Raw genomic sequence first — 12,954 nt, forward strand, 5'->3', positions numbered from 1 at the left:
GCAGGAAGGAAGGAGCAAATAGCAATGCCAGGGTTCCCTTCCCGGACTTGGAAGCACTCTGCCAGCATGGACTGAGCCATGAGACAGCTTCCAGCCCATCCAGGATGTCATGTGCTTGCTGCTGCCACTGGCCTGTGACACCTGCACAGATGTCATTCCAGGGACAGCATGGAATGGCACCCAGCGTACGTAAAAGCTGAAGGGAAAAGGGAATGCCTGTAGCTTTCTGGATGGAAATGCATCCTCCTCCAAAAAGCCTGTCAGAACTGAATCCAGGGCTTTCCCGAGGCTACAGAGCCTGCCTTTGGAGCTGTGTGGGGTGGAACTGCAGGGAGATGCTGGGAACTCACGCTGCCCTGGTGTGTCCCTTGGCATCCTTCCCAGGTGGTGACCGTGGCTGTTTACAGCTTCTTCCTGGCCTGTCTGATCGGGAGGCAATTCCTGGATCCAGAGAAAGCATATCCTGGCCATGAGCTGGATCTCTTCGTGCCTGTCTTTACGTTTTTGCAATTCTTCTTCTACGCTGGCTGGTTAAAGGTAAGTCCAAGAAAGCATGGCTGGAGCTGGAATCTGACCCGGCCAAGGGTTCTTCCCAGAGCGAGCTTACCAGGAACTCAGCTGTGTTCTTTGATCTATGGGCAACAACAGTAAGCCAAGAGGGGCTGAGGGAAGTGCCAGGACTTTCTAATTTTCCCAGTGTCTCATTCTGGACACCAGCTGCACTTTTCCTAGGCTTTGATCCTGACTAGAGGGAAAAAAGGAGCTCCTGAAGTTGCAGGAGGGCTGTGTGAGCACAGGGGAGTTATTATAAATTCCAATGTTTCCCAGCCCCTGGGATGCCTCCACTTTTAACCCACCCCCCTTTTTGGGAGGGAAAACATGGCTTGGAATTCAAGGGACATCACGCCTGACTTCTCCTTGCAGGGAAGGGGGCAGGGATGACAGTGGTGACCTGTGCTGTGTGCTCTCCACATGCAGGTGGCCGAGCAGCTCATCAACCCTTTTGGGGAGGACGACGATGACTTTGAAACCAACTGGCTCATCGACAGGAACCTGCAGGTAAAGGGGGGGAAGGTCCTCCAGGTGAGCCTCACCTGAAGAGGAACACCAAGGCAGGACAGTGACCAAATTCTCCTGCAACACCTCTGCCCCCACCTCCCTGCCTGCGATGGGAGAGATCCCCCCCAATCCACATGAGGGAATTTGGGGCTTCTGGCATATCTTTGTACACAGAGGGTGACTGCAGCTTCGGTCCATGCTCTGGGACATGGGATGGATCCAGGCTGCTCGTTTCAGGCCTCAGCTGCCTTGGAATGACACGTGATTCCTGCCTCTCCTGGGCTTTCCTACCCTGCATCCATCTAAAACTGCCTCATCTGCTTTCTGCCATGCAGTAACTCCACATCTCCAGCCCTTCTGTCCTAGCGAGCCTGTTGCTTTCCTGTCTCCTTCAGCAGCATATTCCTTCCAATTAATCAAATCTCTGCGTGAGAAACAACGCAAGTGACAGGAAACCACAGCAACCCCAGCCACTTGCCTGGGTTCCGTGCTGCACCACTTCCTCCAGCTCTGTGTTCCTTTGTACCCCGGATAACAGGCACGCAAAAAGCTGCTCACCCCGTGTGACATTCCTGCTGTCCTCCACAGGTCTCCCTCATGGCAGTGGATGAGATGCACCAGGATTTACCCATTCTGGAGAAGGATCTGTACTGGAACGAGCCCGATCCTCAGCCACCCTACACCGCAGCCACTGCCGAGTACAAGCGCCCGTCCTTCCTGGGCTCCACTTTTGACATCAGGTGAGCGCAGGGACAAAGTGTGACAACACCTGGATCGGGTCTTGTGCAGGACATTACACTTGAGGAGCTTTTAGGTTTGTCCACAACAAGCCAACATCCTCCATGGAAGAGGATAAATTTGACCTCTCTCCCCCACTCACCTGTGGATGAGCATCCCTCTTTTGGGGGGCTAATGGCAATACAGGGAGAGGCTTGCCACTGGCAGCAGCATTCCCAGTGCTGCCAGCCTCTCCAGATCCCCCCCTACCGTGTGGCTGCGTAACAGCCTGCTTTGCCTTTCCCAGCATGCAGAAGGAAGAGATGGAGTTCCAGCCCCTGGAGCAGATTAAAGAGAACGAGGAGGCCAACCACTCCACTCCCTTGCTGGGACACCTGGGCCGCCTCCTGGGTGTCCAGTCCCCGAGCTTCTCCAGGTCCTCTTCCCGGATGAACCTGCTGCGCCGGCGAGGAGATCCCGCGTCGCCCTTCTCCCATTATACCTACCAGGACATGGGGAAGTCTGGAAGCCCTTGTGGCATCAATCAGCCAAGGGGAGACTCCCAGGAGCAGTGGGACAGTGAAGAGGGAAAACTGAGGGAGTTTGACGCCTTCATGTCCACCCCCTTCTATGAGAGGCCTGGGTTCTACAGCGCTCCACAGACGCCCATCAGCTCCATCCCCATGATTTTCCCTTCCCGCCGCCAAGGGCGCAAGAAGCCGCCGGCGCTCTCCAGCATCGCTGCGTGCTCCACTTCCCTTCGGGATGTCATCGTCAACAGCTCCCCTTCCAGGGCCAGCGATGTGGACAAGAGTCAGAGCTCCCTGGGCTCTGCTGCAAGAGAAACCTTTGTTTGGCCCACGGAGCGGAGCAGAGGTCCTGATTTCACGGCTGTGACAGTAGAAGAAGGAAAGAGCAGCTCCAGGGAAGCTGCCACCACAGGAAGCCCAGGAGCACGGTCCACAGCATCCAACAGCCCAAAATTCCCCTTCCTGGCAGAGTCCCCCGAGCACGAGAAACAAGGCAGCTTCAAGAATCTGAAGAGCTCCAAAGCCTCGCACCCACCCTGGCTAAACCTGGAGAGCACGGCCTCAGCCACTCCCAATTCAGAGCATTCCAGTGCCTTTCACACCCCCAGTAACAAAACCCCCAGAGGCAGCGCCTCCCTCTGCTTCTCCTTCACTCCAGTCACCTCTCCAGCGCTGGAAAGGTCCCACAAGGGGAACCTGGGCCCCGAGGCTCACAGCCTGAGTTTGGAAGATGCAGCCAGTGCTCCAGACCAGCACCCAGAGGTTTCCAGGAACATGAGAGACACTGGGAATGGAAGCACTAATCCCCCAGCTCCAAAAGAGCCCAGGAGAGCAGAGAGTCCATCCCCCAATGACTCTGGAATCTCCCTAGCCGAGGGTGACTACGTGGGGCTGATGGAGGTGATCCTGGAGGCCAGTGAAAGCCCAGGGGAGGAGCAGATGGACCAGTACAGCTAAAGGGGACCCCATGGATCCATGGGATACCTGCCTTATCCTGGCACTCACCCAAACAGAAGTGCTGGACATGCAGCTGGAGCCCGGCCTGGGCTAAAACCAGCACTAAGGACACGCTGCTCCTGGCCTCAGCAGGCACAACTCGTGTTGCAACAAGAACAAAAGCACCAAAAAACCCAATCTGTAGCAAAAGAACAAGACTTTGAGTGTTAAATACTGCAGGTACCAGCCTGACCAGCCAGGTGTAGCCCAGAACAGGAGCACAGGTGATGTTGATATTTCCCCTCCTCATCACAGCAAGAATGAGAACTTGAGCTTCCAAGTCTCAGGCAGGACTTGCACTCCTAACAAGATACTCCAGGGAAAAGTAAGGGACTGAAGCAAGTCCCATCACTTGTGATGCAGACCCACAGTGCTTCTGCCAGTCCTGTCTGGCTGGTGTTTTCCAGTACTGGGAAAGTACTGGAGTAAGGCAGGGTAAGGGCCTACCAGCACGGGCAGCTGCAGCATCTGCCCAGCACATTGCTTCCTTCTGAAATTCCACATCCCCCCGCCACAGATTTGACAGTGCTCAGAGAAAGATGGACGGCAGCAGACACCACTCAGCTGATTTTTACTCCCCACCCTCAAAAAATAAAAGCAAGGCTCAAGCCCAGGACCTTGGTTTCATGTCCTCATTTTAGTTCCCTGCAAGGAATTTAAAGAAACCAGAGCTTTTCCTACTTCTGCCTTCAGCAGCAGCTGCAAATCCCCTATGTCACACAACACATTGACCTCCCACTGCCTTCACTACAGCTGCCTGCTCTCCCTCCAAACTCAACAGGAAAAGCCAGCTGGAACCAAGTCACTTTATTGGCTGGAGGGCAGTACATAAAACACGAAGAGAAAGGGGGATATTTGGTACAGAGTATGGAACTGTTTATCTAGGTAGCTGAAGCTGCATGCATGGCTGGACAGTAAGTAGGAGTCCCACTGAAACCCACAGCATGGCTCTTGGCAAGGCTTCAGCTGTCACAGTCCCCGAGGGTGTGCTTGTCGAAGAGATACTCTGCCATGCCGTATTTGGGGGCCCCCATCTTCCGCAGGTTGGTCACATGGTCACCCAGCTCCTTGATGGCTTTCACCTGCTCATCCAGGTAATGGGTCTCAATGAAGTCACACAACTGCAAGGGAGACCAGAGGTTTAAATTCAGGCCTGAAATGCTACCAAGGCTCTCTAGGGAAAGGAAAGGATGCAGGATTTTCAAGCTGAGAGGAAGCAGCATCTAGTTTTGTTTCAGAGCAAGATCAAAGCAAGCCAGGCTTACGTAGGCTCACTCGCTCCAGAACCCTGCGGAGCCAGGCAGCTCAGGAAGCCTCTCCTCCTCACTGCAGGAAGCATTAGCCAAGCTCCTGAACAGATTTAGACTCCCCCACTGCACAGCAAACTCACAGCAGTGGGGATTTACACCTCTGGTTTTAAGAGGTCCCTCTAACTTAAGCAGGACAGTCCCAAGAGTGCTTGGATTCTCACACATATTAATAATCTCTTCCTGATACTAAGCAGTCTCAACCCAGCCTTGCCAAAAACTTCCATCTACAAAGAATCCTGTGTTTTCAAACACTGTTCTGAAACATCAGGGCTTTTAATATCCCAAAGCAACTCCAGAATTTTGTGGCAAAAAAGGCTCGTGACAAAAAGCCTTAAAAAGATGGAACGCAACGCCCTCAGAAACAGTCTCCATAGAGACTGCTCACAGACACACTTCAGAGGGAACAAAGCAGGTCCCTGCCACCTTAAAAATCTTCCTGGAAAGACAGCAGTAACCCCACCAAAGGGCTTTGTGAGGGCTGCACCCCTGGTTCACACCTTTTTTCACCTGTAACAGCATCAGGGACACACACAAGTAAAAGACACATCCTTGCACAGCCACACTGATCCTCAGCATGCACTTACGTGTGGGTCGTTCTTTTCGGTCGCCAATTTGTGCAGTTCTAGCAGTGACTGGTTCACGTTTTTCTCCAGGTGCAATGCACACTCCATGGCAGTCAGGCCATTCTCCCAGTCATCACGGTCTGGCTTCTGCAAGGGGAAAGCACAGGACATGTTTTCTGTAAGAACCCACAGACCAGCAGGGTAGAGAGCCTTTAGATCACTCTCAAAGCCTTGTTTTAGACCAAGTTTAGGCACTTATGTGAAGTCAAAAATGTGAAGTGCACCCTGGGAATAGAACTGAGTGAACCCTCAAAGTCCCACTTCTCCAAACACAGCACAGAGCCCTTCTACTGGTAAATTAAATGATGGTGAGGAACCAGTTGTCTTCTGGTTCTGCCCTCAACCCACAGCAAATAAACCAGGGCTCAGCACCCTCTCCTTACACAATAAGTACTTTTTTATTAGTCAACCTGAACAAGTCATCAAATTACTACACATCTCAAATGACTGTGCCTCTCCAGTGTCAGCTGCTGCTCTTTCTGTGGAGAACCCAGAGGAAAATTCATCCCTTTCCAGCTGGGGACAGCCCCCAGCTCACCTTGATGTCCTGCAGGAAGATGCGCCCGCCCCTCTGGTTTTGCAGCTTCATCAGCTTCTCAGCGTGCTCCCGCTCCTCGTGGGACTGATGCAGGAAGTACTTGGCAAAGTTTTTCAGGGCCACATCATCCCGGTCAAAATAGTAGGACTGAAAAATAAAGAGTTCACAGGCTCAAAACCCCTGCTTCAGGATGGCTGTGGTCCAAGCCCAGGCCAGCAAGGCAGTGTGGAACAACTCTCCCCTTAGTATGATTCAATTTTTCCAGCAAGGATTAAATTTTAACCTGTATCCCTACCAAGGGCACGAATAAATGGTGTTTGTGTCCTTGGCTCAGCTCTGAAGATACCAACAAAACAAAAACCACCAAAACCTGATGCCCCACAGACACCTCTTCTGAGCACCACGGAACGGCAGCCTTGAAAAGCCTTTTTCAAGGAGAAATCTTCCCTTTGTTTGCCCGAGCTTGTTTACAATGATCACATTGCAAGTCAGGGTCATGCCTTGCAACACCAGGTAAGGGTAAGCCAAGAACTTTTAGGTACTTAGCAATAAAGCTCTCTTGCTTCCCTAGGCTTTCCAGGGATTAGACTAAGGAATACACTTTCTACTTCTGGGGGGGAAAAAAAAGTCACATTTAAAACACAAGAGATAAATGGAACTAAAATATGAATTCAACAGCAAATACTTTTCTGAAAACCAAAAAAAACCCTGTAACAGCACTTAGAAGCCATCACACAGCTTGTTTATTCCTTGGTAAGAGCCATTACCAGGATTCAATGGTAAGTTCTGTATCAACTGCCAGTTATTTACCAACCTTCTACAGAATTCTCTGCTCTTAACCCAGCGGCCTGGAGGTTCAAGGCAAGACACTGGTGCTTGTGTACCACTATCACCCACCAACACAAGCTCAAAACAGGACTCAGAAACAAATTAACACAGAAAAAAAAGCTGCAGAATTCGTGCCACAACACAGCACAGTGTCACTAGGAAGTTTCTGTGTCTCAGCGCGCCCACAGCACCAGGATTGCTGCACAGAGGTCAGGGGACGGCTAAAACGGGCGCCTCGGGCCAAAGAAGACATATAAACACAGGGCCCAAGGAAACCGTGGATTCCTACCGATTCCTGGAGGAAACCCGTGCCTGGGAGGAAAGCACTCCTGCGGGAAAGGTGCCAAGCGCCTCGTTCGGCGCCTCCCGCTACCCAGCCCGGCCCCAAGGGCAGAGCCGCCGGCAAGGCGCTGAGCGGGGCTGATAACGAGGCCGCCAAGGGCAACGGCCGCGGGCCCGCGGAGCAGGCGAGATAAAGGGCCTCACCTACACCCAGGAGACGGCCCCGCCGGGCCTGGAAGCGGCGGGGGGAGGAGGAGGTGGAGAAAAAGGAGGAGGAGGAGCTGGGCCCGCAGGCACCGCCCGGCACCCAGGAACCCCCCGCCGGGGCCAGGCCCTCGTGCAGCCCCTTTATCCCTCGCAGGGCCCTTCCCTCACCCCGCCGCGCCCGCTGCCCTCACCATGCTGAGGTACACGTAGGACGCGTAGAGCTCCAGGTTAATCTGGCGGTTGACGGCGGCCTCGCAGTCCTGGTGGTAGTTCTGGCGCACCTGAGAGGGGGGCGCTGCCATGGCTGGGGTGCTCCGGTGGATGTTGCGGTGACCGTGCGGGCGGTGGTGATGGAGGGGGCAGCGGGCCCGAGCGCGGCCGGTTCCGTCCAAGCACTGTTGACGCAGGAACCCGCTTCGCTCCGCCGCTGACGCGCTCTGAGGGCCACCCGCCTGCCGACGTCCCTTTTATAGCGGCGCGCGCCAGGCCACGCCCCCACGGCGGGGCGGGGCATCCCGGCGCCCTTCTGCTGGCCCGGCGTGACTCAGCACCCGCCCAGGCCACGCCCGCCGGGGGGCCGGGCCCGCGCGCCCCCGTTTCCCGCCGCGCCGCGCGCCGTCCCTCAGGGAATGGCCCACCTTGGAAAATCCCCCCAGAAGTCACCAAATCCGGCCATTTCCCCTCAAGCGCTCTGCCGAGCCCGCCGCCAAAGCGTGTCCGACATCCTGCATACTACACCCCCTTCCGGGGACTGCCCCCGGCGGTCTGTGCCGATGCCTGACCGCGCTCTCCGTGAGAGGAAAAAGTTGCTAAAATCCAAGTCAAATCCAAAAAAAAAGAAGGCCAACCGTCAAAAACTGAGCTTGTTGGTAATGAGATGACTATTTCGGCTGGTTTTAGTGCTCTCCCCGTCGCTCAGTGTGTGCCATCATTTATTTTCAATAAACATCGGGTTCTTCAGTCAGGCAGTTCAGTCATGGGTTTACAACAAGCTCTGCAGTCTTTTCATTTCTGCTTTCCTAAGTTTTAACCAAATTACAAGGGACTAGAAACTGCTTAAACTGAGATCATCCCATAGCACTGAACTCCCCAGTCTTGGCTTTTCCCAAGCCTATGTTCAATCCTGGTTTTCCCAAGCCACTGTTCCTGCTGAAATCCATCAGAAATACAATTTACTGAGCCTGTAAACTGAGAAGAAATATTTTTTCCTCTACGTAATGAGCCTGTAAACTCAGATGAAATATTTTTTCCTGTATGTTTTGAGACCGTAAACTCAGATTAATTTTTTTTTTCCTCTCACCAGTTCTTTGTACACATTTTTACCTGATCTTTGACCCTTCCCGGCACTGTGGGATGTCCCACGCGTGACTGCACAAGTGCCTGTGTGTGGGTAAAGGGCAGCACCAAGAGCACTTTTCCAGACACTCCAAATGCCCTGAGGGAACAGGGAGCCTCGGCCTCCCTTTGTTTCAGGGTTTTCTGCTGCTCCTGTCGGTTAACCATCACAAGTAATTAAGATCTGTAAGATAACGTGGGTCATACCTATGCTTCAGCAGGCTGCCAGGTACATTTCAAATCTCCTGTTCTCCTCCCACATAAATGCTTATGTAAAAAAAAAAAAAAAAAAGTGGTAGCTGCTGGGCAGACTCTTTTTTAAATTTTTTTTTTCTTTATTAGCGTGTTCACAGTGGAGTGTCTTCACAACAGGAACGTCAAACGAAGCTCCATAATTGCAAAGTTTGCAATAGGAATATTTCCTCTGCAGCTCGGACAGTCTATGTCACCCATGATTGCATGTCAGTAGGATTAGGGAAGTCCCAAATTCTGCTTTTTGGAGTTGCACAATGCACATTGTGTTCGATGACAGCAGATTTACGTGGGCAGCAGAGGGAACACGGGGTTGCACAGCCGTGGGGGTCATGTCTTGGTGACCAAGGTGAAGAATTCACCACTCTGCTCTCATACGGGATTAGGTTCAGCCATTCCCAGATCTTTCCTGTCTCAAATTACTGTTTTAATTTCGAATTTACTTCATGTCAATTCCTCATGGCTCGGTTCTGGCCTCCTTTTATCTTGTGCTGCTCTTCATGAAAATGCATTTAAAATAAAATCCCTGAATGGTTTGGGTTGGAAGAGACCTTAAACATCATCTCATTCCAACCCCTGCCAGGGGCAGGGACACCTTCCACTATCCCAGGTTGCTCCAAGCCCCGTCCAGCCTGGCCTTGGACACTGCCAGGGATCCAGGGGCAGCCACAGCTTCGCTGGGCACCCTGTGCCAGGGCCTGCCCACCCTCACAGGGAAGGATTCCTTCCTAAATGTGAATGTCACTTGATGGAAAGCCCAGCCTGAGTAAGGTGATGCTTTTAGCAGGCATCTTCCCAGGAATGCCTGTAAAGTTCTTTAGGAAAAATTCTTTATACTGTTTAGGAAGAAATTCTTCTCTTATTTTAGTACCTTTTTATCCCCCAACATTCCCAGCTGCCCGGGGCCTGCCCCATCCTCTCGGTGGTGGCCTGTGTGGATTTTGAATTCATGTCCCTCTCAGCTGCTTTCTTGGGCTGAAGTAGAGGCATGTTCATGCTGCCCACAGGCAAAATCAGTGTATTGTCTGCCTACACAAGCTTGAAATTGTTGAAGACAACCCCTGTTTTCCCTTGGATGATATCCCACCAGGAACAATGGAGCAAGCTCTCTTGTTGTTTACAGCTTAGCTACTGTATACAGGGCACAGACCCCAGAATCTGCCAATTTAGGGATAGTAAAGCTGAGCTTTAAGCATGCAAAAATAATCAGAGCTTCTTTGGTGAGTGTCTGCATATGATATAGAAGGTTATTAGGTCAGAGATCAAGATATACCCAAAGGGAAAGTTTCCATGACTCCTAGTCCCACTTTAATATCATTTATCCTGATTCTACCTGTGCCCTTCTGGTGCATGACCCTTCCAAATGGGCAGAAAACCGGACTCCTAAACAAATGCTGGACAGTATTTGCCCAAAGTAAATTCTGAGACAGATTTTTGCTGATACAGTCCCTGAGCAAAAACCTTGGCATGTGGTTTAGGCATCCAGTTAGACCTTCAGCGAGAGGGCTGCCTTGGTGTGAGCAGAGAGGGAGCCAGAATGCCCAGGAATGCACAAATTTCATTTCTCACCTGTAGAAATGGTTCACCTCTAGCTTTAAAACGCTTGATTTTGCCACGCTGGTTCAATGGCCAGAATAATAACAGACCCCATTTAAAAATCAACAACTGTTCCAATTCCAGTAAGCAAGAAAGTGCTGAATATGCCTCAAATGTAAAATCAACAAAAATACAGTAACCTTTTTTTGCCCCCCCCCAAAAAAAAAAAAAAAAAAAAAAAAAAAAAAAAAAAAAGCTCAAAGTCCTGTAAATAAGAGAAATTGCATCCAGTCAAATATTTATTATGGAGAACCTTGACTCTATCCACAACCCTCCATGTCATTCGGCTTCCAGGCTTTATGTAAACACAAAAGCAACTCTAAACTTGGCTCCAAGGTTGATCATGTGTCTGGAAATTTGACACTGGTCTCAACTGCGAGTTTTGAAAGCTGTTTACTAGAAACATCTGGGCTCCACTTGCTCCGGGAGCTTAACCGAAAACTCCTTCTTGTAGCTCCTTGGGCAAAACACTCAGTGCAAACTTTTCAGTTTGTTTCTTTTAGGTGCCCGAATTTTTCCATTTTGATTTAGGCAGCAAGTTTCCACTGGGTACTTTAGAGCACAGAATGCAAATGACTGGGGTACACAGAGCTGCTGGTTCCTGGAAACACTCTCTAAAGGGAGACAGACAAAGGATGTTTGGAGTTCTGCCGGGAAATTTGCTTTGGAGACTGAACACAAAGCTGTTTTAATACAGGAAAAAAGTCCCAAACACAGAATAATCTGTATGAGCTTGTACTACAGGATTTTGTAGACCAGGAATACAAAACCCTCTTTAGACAGACAAACTTTTTTTAAGTTGTGATACAGGATTTTTTCTCTCTGGAGTATTTTTACACACAGTCTAAACAAAATGCTGTAGGAGATTGCAATTCCCTAGTTTGCCCAGATTACTCTTCAATTTATTTTTATTTCTTTTACAAGCCTTGTAAAAATACACTTAGAGCCAAGAGAGTGAGGAAGAACAATGTTAATAACACAGCAATTCTGTCGGCATGGGCACAAGCAGGATCTGGTGAATTTACTTGGATGCATCACCCTTTTTTAAAACTAATTTCCAGACTGGCTCCATTATCTGTGAGGGAAAAGCTCCAGCCCTGCTTCCAAAGGCAGCCTGTGCCCCCAATGCACAGACAGGAGCTTTCACAACAGAGATTTGCCAAGCTGCAAAAGCCACAATAAGTTTGATGCTGACATTTCAGCACAGGCCACAATCCACAACATTTGCTCTACTGTCATGATCCTCCCATGGTGCCATCCACGCTTTTTTCCCCCCCTTCTCAGATTTACAGTGTGTTAAAAACAAGGGGGTGGGGATCGTTCCTGTCCCCTGTTTCTGTTGTATTGAACTTTTTCTTCAAATACTGTACAAAAATTGCAAATAGACCACCCATCTACAGTCAACAAGTACGGGGAAATTTCTCAATACACCACAAAAATCACCTCCTTCCTAGCGTGAAATCCCCCGGAAAACACTGGTGAGTGTTCAAGCCCTCATGGATCACCAGGCAGCTTTCAATTCTGGATGCACGGGTGAAATGTTGTTTTCTAAAGAGGTTTTACTTGGGAATCAAAGAGACAAACAGGTTTGTCCCCGCCTGAGGCCATCAGGTAATTTTGTGAGGATGCACAAAGGTGTTCCTTGGATTTAGTGCAGTTTGAGCAGACACTAAAACTCCCAGAGGAGGCTGCTTTTATAAGCAACCACCCAAAAAGGGACGAGCAGCAAACGCTTTCAAGCATGAGGAGAAGAAACAAGCTTTTACAAGGAGCTGGCAGTTAAAGGACATGCAGCAGCCTGATAAAACACCACAAAAACAAGCAGTGGCCCATGGCTGATCTCTGTCGGGCAGGATGGGCGGAGGGGCACCCCCAAACTGCTGAGCAGGTCTCTCCAGGAACTCATTTCATGGCTTATTCAGAGGAAGTGAAGGGATTAAATTGATGTAGAGGGATGTTCTCAGCAGAGGTGAGGCACAGGGAGAGGTTTCTCTGGGAAAAGCTGGTTCCTGCTGTGCTGTGTTGTGAAAACACCCCTGTGGTTCATGCAGAGGTGCAGCCACAACTCCACAGGTTCCACACCCCTGTCCACCTTTCCTGCTGGGTGTAACTTCCTGCTAAGCCACGCTCAGGCCTTTGGCATCAAGGTAAAAAATACTGAAAAGCTGCTCAAGGGGCTCAAGTTGGGCCTAATCCTCTGTGTGCTGCTTGTGGAGCAGCCAGGCAGTGCTGAAGTGTGGAGTGTTGTCCCTGCAGAGTCACCTCTGGATGAGCTGGACACAACTCCTTCCTCAAGGTAGGGAAGCAACCCAGCGGTGCTTTCCCTGCACACTGAACAAACTGGGGGGGAGGGCACAGAGAGAGAAATAAAACAGGGAAAATCGTCTCTGTTGGGGCAAGAAGTGGCTGCGACACCCATAAACATGGGGACCACGATGAAGTCGTTGTGTTTGGCTCAGCAGATGTTGGGCCATGCCCACAGATATCAGCGTTCCAGCAGGCAATAAAGCAGTGACACAGAGGCCACCCAGTCGGTGGGACAGGGAGATAACAGGGAAGGGCAGCCACGGGAACCCCTCAGCAATCACATGTGGCTGTTTCAGATGCTCTGCTGGGCTGGGCAGAACCCTTAACCCCGGGCAGACCACCTTGGCTATCCGGGCTTGTGGTCAGTGTCCTGA

At 50.9% G+C, this 12,954-nt stretch overlaps 2 protein-coding genes across 5 annotated transcripts in view; one reads left to right on the forward strand and one right to left on the reverse strand.

Moving 5' to 3' along the window:
- The window catches only part of BEST1 (bestrophin 1), a 10,629-nt gene extending 6,329 nt beyond the window's left edge, over positions 1-4,300 (forward strand). For all 4 annotated transcript variants that reach the window (XM_032111811.1, XM_032111810.1, XM_032111809.1 and 1 more), the window contains 4 exons: positions 385-537; positions 979-1,059; positions 1,648-1,799; positions 2,084-4,300. In XM_032111811.1, the coding sequence (XP_031967702.1) occupies positions 385-537; positions 979-1,059; positions 1,648-1,799; positions 2,084-3,263 (1,566 nt within the window). In that variant the 3' untranslated portion in view covers positions 3,264-4,300. The remainder of the gene's footprint in view (positions 1-384; positions 538-978; positions 1,060-1,647; positions 1,800-2,083) is intronic.
- On the reverse strand, positions 4,095-7,537 carry FTH1 (ferritin heavy chain 1). Its single transcript, XM_032112006.1, has 4 exons — positions 7,282-7,537; positions 5,774-5,920; positions 5,197-5,322; positions 4,095-4,423 (listed from the first exon to the last, which is right to left on the reverse strand). Exons 1-4 carry the CDS (start codon positions 7,390-7,392, stop codon positions 4,265-4,267), a joined length of 543 nt encoding a protein of 180 aa, XP_031967897.1. The 5' UTR covers positions 7,393-7,537; the 3' UTR covers positions 4,095-4,264.
- Positions 7,538-12,954: the final 5,417 nt, after the last annotated feature.

This window comes from Corvus moneduloides, chromosome 6 (genome assembly GCF_009650955.1).
Source record: "Corvus moneduloides isolate bCorMon1 chromosome 6, bCorMon1.pri, whole genome shotgun sequence".
In the NCBI taxonomy this organism is placed as follows: Eukaryota; Metazoa; Chordata; class Aves; order Passeriformes; family Corvidae; genus Corvus; species Corvus moneduloides.

Excerpts from the sequence above, each read along its gene's own strand:
- FTH1 (XM_032112006.1), bottom strand. The coding sequence starts at position 7,392 with ATGGCAGCGCCCCCCTCTCAGGTGCGCCAGAACTACCACCAGGACTGC. Across the intron at positions 5,921-7,281 it reads CCTACGTGTACCTCAGCATG|TCCTACTATTTTGACCGGGA; the intron begins GTGAGGGCAGCG and ends TTTATTTTTCAG. Across the intron at positions 5,323-5,773 it reads TCTTCCTGCAGGACATCAAG|AAGCCAGACCGTGATGACTG; the intron begins GTGAGCTGGGGG and ends TTCCCCTTGCAG.